The 5,494-nt window shown below is 32.8% G+C and overlaps 1 protein-coding gene across 1 annotated transcript; it reads left to right on the forward strand.

The window, feature by feature from the left end:
• Positions 1-2,762, forward strand: LOC104226877 (probable glucan endo-1,3-beta-glucosidase A6). The gene is made up of 3 exons (XM_009778969.2): positions 1-214; positions 308-1,606; positions 2,435-2,762. Exons 1-3 carry the CDS (start codon positions 151-153, stop codon positions 2,470-2,472), a joined length of 1,401 nt encoding a protein of 466 aa, XP_009777271.1. The 5' UTR covers positions 1-150; the 3' UTR covers positions 2,473-2,762.
• Positions 2,763-5,494: the final 2,732 nt, after the last annotated feature.

A 5,494-nucleotide genomic window follows, 5' to 3' on the forward strand; every position in this document is an offset into this window, starting at 1 on the left:
ACGAAGAAGCTGTCATTTATAGCTCAAGTGTAAAACACCCAGCCTTTTTCTCCTCCACTTCAGTCTTTCACTTTCCTCTATATATACACACACGTTTCCCAGCTCTTCTTCTAAAAGGCATCATCACATCACTTCTTGAGAAAGATATATATGATGGGTTGTTTATCTACTACTTTGCTTCTGCTATCTTTCCTTGCTTTTGCTTCTTTCTCCAGTAAGTTTAATTTCAACAACTTAATTAATGTTAATCTTTATATTATTTTATTAATATAGCAACTCACTCTGTTCTACTTGTTGTAAATTTCAGGTGCAGAAATCTCATCTAAAGTAGGAATATGCTACGGACAACTTGGGAACAACCTCCCTCTACCAACAAAATCAGTTGACTTAATCAATGGTCTCAAAGCCAATAGAGTCAAGATCTACGATGCAAACCCAGAAATCCTTAAAGCCTTCAAAGGCACAAAAATTCAAGTTTCAGTCATGGTCCCTAATGAGCTTATCAACAACATTTCTACAAATCAAGACTTAGCAGACCAATGGGTCAAAACCAATGTTGTACCATTTTACCCCGACACTATGATCCGTTACCTCCTTGTTGGAAACGAAATCCTAAGTAACCCACCCAACACCACTTGGTTCAACCTTGTACCTGCCATACGCAAAATCAGATACTCTGTCAAAAAATTTGGTCTCGGAAAAATCAAAGTTGGTACACCATTAGCTATTGACATGCTTGAATCTTCTTTCCCACCTTCTAATGGTACATTTAGGTCCGACATTTCGGAAAAAGTCATGATACCATTGTTACATTTTTTGAATCGAACCAAATCATTCTTTTTCATAGATGTTTATCCTTATTTTGCTTGGGCAGCTCAACCTACAGTAATTAATCTTGACTATGCTTTGTTAGAGTCCAAGAATATTACTGTTACGGATCCGGTTTCGGGTTTAACCTATACGAATTTATTGGACCAAATGATTGATGCAGTGTATTTCGCTATGAAGAGGGTGGGCTACCCGGATGTTCGGTTATTTATTGCAGAAACGGGTTGGCCCAATGCTGGTAATGTAGACCAAATTGGAGCGAGCATCTATAATGCAGCAACGTACAACAGGAACGTGATTAAAAAGTTTACAGCTAAGCCACCTGTGGGAACGCCAGCAAAACCAGGAGTTATCGTGCCGACATTATTGTTTGCTTTGTACAACGAGAATCAGAAACCGGGTCCGGGTACGGAGCGGCATTTCGGGTTATTGTACCCGAATGGGACGAATATATACGAGATAGACTTGTCGGGAAAGACGCCATTGTCGGAATATGAGCCATTGCCGAGGCCGAGGAACAATGAGCCATACAAGGGGAAAATCTGGTGCGTTGTTGGGAGAAAAGCGAGTGTAACAGAAGTGAGTGGAGCATTAGCATATGCATGTGGGCAGGGTAATCGGACCTGTGATGAGATCCGACCCGGAGGAAAATGTTACAAACCGAATTCTTTGGTGTTACATGCGAATTACGCATTCAGTTCTTATTGGGCTCAGTTTAAGTCAGCTGGAGGAACTTGTTATTTCAATGGGCTTGCTATTCCGACCAAAAGTGATCCAAGTAAGTAATACATTCAATTCTTGGTCGAACAACAACAATAACAATCCAGTATAATCTCACTTAGTGGGGTCTGGGGAGGGTAGTGTGTACACAGACCTTGACCTTACCTCTACCATGGGGTAGAGAAGCTGTTTTCAAATAAACTCCCGGCATCCTTCCCTTCAAGAACTTCCCACCTTACTCTTGAGGAGACTCGAACTCACAACCTCTTGGTTGAAAGTGGAGGTTGCTTACAACCTCTTGGAAGTGGAGGTTGCTCTAGTGGTAAACACTCTCATTTCCAATCAAAAGGTTATGAGGCCGAGTCACCCCAAGAGCAAGGTAGAGTGTTTTGGAGGGAAGGATGCCGAGAGCCTATCGGAAACAGCCTCTCTATCCCAGGATAGGGGTAAAGTGTGCGTACATATTACCCTCCTCAGACTCCACTAGTGAGATTATACTGACTTGTTGTTGTTATAAGTATTACTCCCTTCGGTTCACAATAAGTGATCAATTTAACTTTTTATTTTTGTCCAAAATAAGTGTTCATTTATATAATCAAGAAAAAATTCAACTTATTTTTTTAAAATTACCCTTATTTACGTAACCTAAAGAGTCTTTTATTCCTCACATTAAATTATGCCGTAACATTTAATTAAGGATAGTTTAATCACACTAACTATTTTTGTCTAAAATTTGGTATTTTCTTAATGTGTATGCCCAAAGCAAATTGATCACTTATCGTGAAGTATATAATAAAATAATATTATAGCAACCGACCCTTTCGTCACGCTAATTAATATTTGTTCTCGAATATACATGCTAATGAATTTGCTTGTATTTTTGCAGGTTATGGAGCTTGCAAGTTCCCAAGCGTCACACTTTGAAGATTGCAGGGAACGTCAAAGGAAGTTTAGGTGACAGACACATCGCCATGAGACAATGCCACGCCTTTTGTTTTTCTATACGTTAGAATACAGAATAAACAGAGTTACGTTGTTTTATTCTTATTCTATTGATCCAAACAATTTAGATTTGTTTTGTCCTACTGTATTCTGCCGTATAGAATAACAGTTTCTACTTTCTACCTAGAACAATGTAAGAGAAACAACTGGTTCCACGATAACAAATAGTAGTGTATGGGACTTAATAAGAGCTGTTACTCTCTCTATTTCAATTTACGCGAACATGTTTGACGGAGCATGATTTAAAGAAAAATAAAGACTTTTGAAATTTGTGATGCTAAACAAGTCAAAAAGGGGTCCAGAGTATTTGTATGATTATAAAATCTTCTCATTGTAGAATTGAAAGTTTAAACTAAAATAAGTTTATTTATTTTCACATGACCACAAATCCACTTCTCATAAAATTTGTACTTTAGAGTAATTTTGTATATCTTGTTGTACTTTCTGCATTATTTTTCTTGACGTTTGGCAACGGCTATATGAATAATGAATCTATGATGTTTGTTGGGAAAATGTGGGTGGGACACACTAATATTTGCTTTGCTGCTATCAAGGAAGGAGAATCTAACTCCATTCTCTGTGCAACGGCTATGAGGAGGCATCTTTTCTTCAGTTTTTTAGCTTTTCTATATCACTTTGTTCATATGGAGAATCTTTACTTTTCTAGGACATAAATCCTCTTTATTGGACCACAACAAATACTACTGTAGTAAAAAATATCCTTTCTTAAAATTACAAATCCTCTTGCCGATAAGTGTGTCAAATGAACTGTGTACATGAATCAACATGAGCCCATTGGATTATAAATGGGCTTAAAACGGTTAAGTCGATTAACAGATGAGATAGGATAATTTCACAAATAGAGATTTTTACATAGTTGCTCCCTTTTTAAAAATTAATTTCATAAATGATATTAATCTTTGTTTATTTCAAAATTAGCACTTTTTTAGCACTTTCCTTCCCCAGACCCCACTTGTGAAACTATACTGGGTCGTTGTTGTTGATGTTGTTTTACTTTTTAGCACTTTCACATTGGTAACTCATTAACTAAGGGATCTCTCTACATCAATACACTTTTATTACATTTCCTTTTCCCTCTCTCTTCCATAATTTTTTCTCCTCTTTCATAATAACACTTACCCAAATATATCAAAGATTCTAAAAAAAAAATATCTAAAAAATAATCCCTGTTTAATATAAATTTGTCATAATAAATTTAAAAATCCTTTATGCCAAGATTTTCTCTTCCTTTTCACTATTTTCTCTCCCTGCCACAAAATTCAATCACTAAACAAAATGAAAGGCTTTAAAACGTGAAGTATTCATGAGTCGTTTTTATACTTTATATATAACTAGTATTAGTACCCGCACGAATGTGCGGACACATATCATGTCAAATATTTAAGTTATTTGGATTGTATGTAAATAATCTTAAAATTTACACTTTCTCAGTAAGTGTAGATAATCATTGAATATTAACTACATGAAAAAAATTAATCATTTCTTCTATTTTTCTTTTTTGATACCATTCTTGCCGGTGTCATTTGATCCTAAAAATAGTCAGGAAGCAAAATAATAACTCATATTTATGACAAAACAATCAAATGTTGAGACAATGAATGACTCTTTGGATAAGACTTAACTCTTTTACTACTACTTGACCCCTTATTTGTTGTGTTGATATCTCTTAAAAAATATTTCATTCTTAAAATATCAGTTTCTAAAACATTATTTTTCAATAATAATTATTTATATAATAATGTAATTAAAAATATTATTCTTAATTCAAAACTCATTTTAGTTGGCTATCTAATAATATAAAAAGTTCTTTAGCTAGTGATTTTTTTCCCTCCAAAATGATATTTGACATTAACCATGTTAAATATCCGAGTTATTTGAATTATATATAAATAACCTTAACATTTAAACATTCTAAATAATTATATATAATCGTCAGATATTAATTAAGAAACACTACATGAAAAAAGATTAACATTTTCTCAATACTCGTAGTGATAATTTTATTTTTGCACTATTCTCATTGGTGTCTCGAATATCATATCATTGTGTTAGTAATAATAATTTTTTAAAAACGACACATAATGTAAATTAAACAAAAATTCTAAGATATCCTTATCTTATAATCTATGTATTTGAGTTGAAAAAAATATATTTGAAACCGATGAGACTAACTTTCAAATTTTTTATACTCAACAAAGATGAAACATAAGAAGAAATTTATTGTTATATTTTATTTATGATTTTTAGATCTTTCTAACATTTTTTTCAATATTTATTTTCTTTTATCTTATTTTTTATGTCATTATTTCTTTTGTTACGAAAAATTAATTTATTTCACTATAAAAGGATGAGTTTTAATAAAAATTATCCACATATGAACTTAATTATATTTTTAGTCTTTGACTGAAATTATTTCATATTTTTCTTTTTGGCTTTATCTAATCAGCCTAAATAGGTGCTCACTTGACCACTTAAATTAAAAAATTGAATGGTCTGTAATTTATATATAATTCATATATAATATGTGTATAATCGTGTGTTGTCGGTATATCATCTATTTATATTAGCTATAAAAAGTAAACAATAAATATGACCGGATATTATGTAAATATTCCATAAGATTTCAGTTTTTTAGTTTATTCATGATATAATTTCTATTATAATAATTTAAAAATTCTCTACTAATGTTCAAAAATATCTTTTTATTATTATTTTGAATTAAAAAATGTGACGACTCGGCCAATTGTCTCATGAGTTACCGCTCCATTTCCCCCATTTCTACTTCTTTATACTTAATTTATCCGTGTTATGTGGTATTGGGTTGGTCGGATCGAATCCGGAATGGTTTTGGTAAGGTTTGAGACACTTAGTCTCTAAAAGTAGCTTTAGAGTTAGAAAAGTCAACCAAAAGTACTTATTGGTA

Source organism: Nicotiana sylvestris, chromosome 9, assembly GCF_000393655.2.
Source record: "Nicotiana sylvestris chromosome 9, ASM39365v2, whole genome shotgun sequence".
NCBI lineage: Eukaryota > Viridiplantae > Streptophyta > Magnoliopsida > Solanales > Solanaceae > Nicotiana > Nicotiana sylvestris.

Coding starts and splice junctions, on each gene's coding strand:
- LOC104226877 (XM_009778969.2), top strand. CDS start 151: ATGATGGGTTGTTTATCTACTACTTTGCTTCTGCTATCTTTCCTTGCT. Junction 215..307: donor TGCTTTTGCTTCTTTCTCCA/GTAAGTTTAATT, acceptor TGTAAATTTCAG/GTGCAGAAATCTCATCTAAA. Junction 1,607..2,434: donor TCCGACCAAAAGTGATCCAA/GTAAGTAATACA, acceptor GTATTTTTGCAG/GTTATGGAGCTTGCAAGTTC.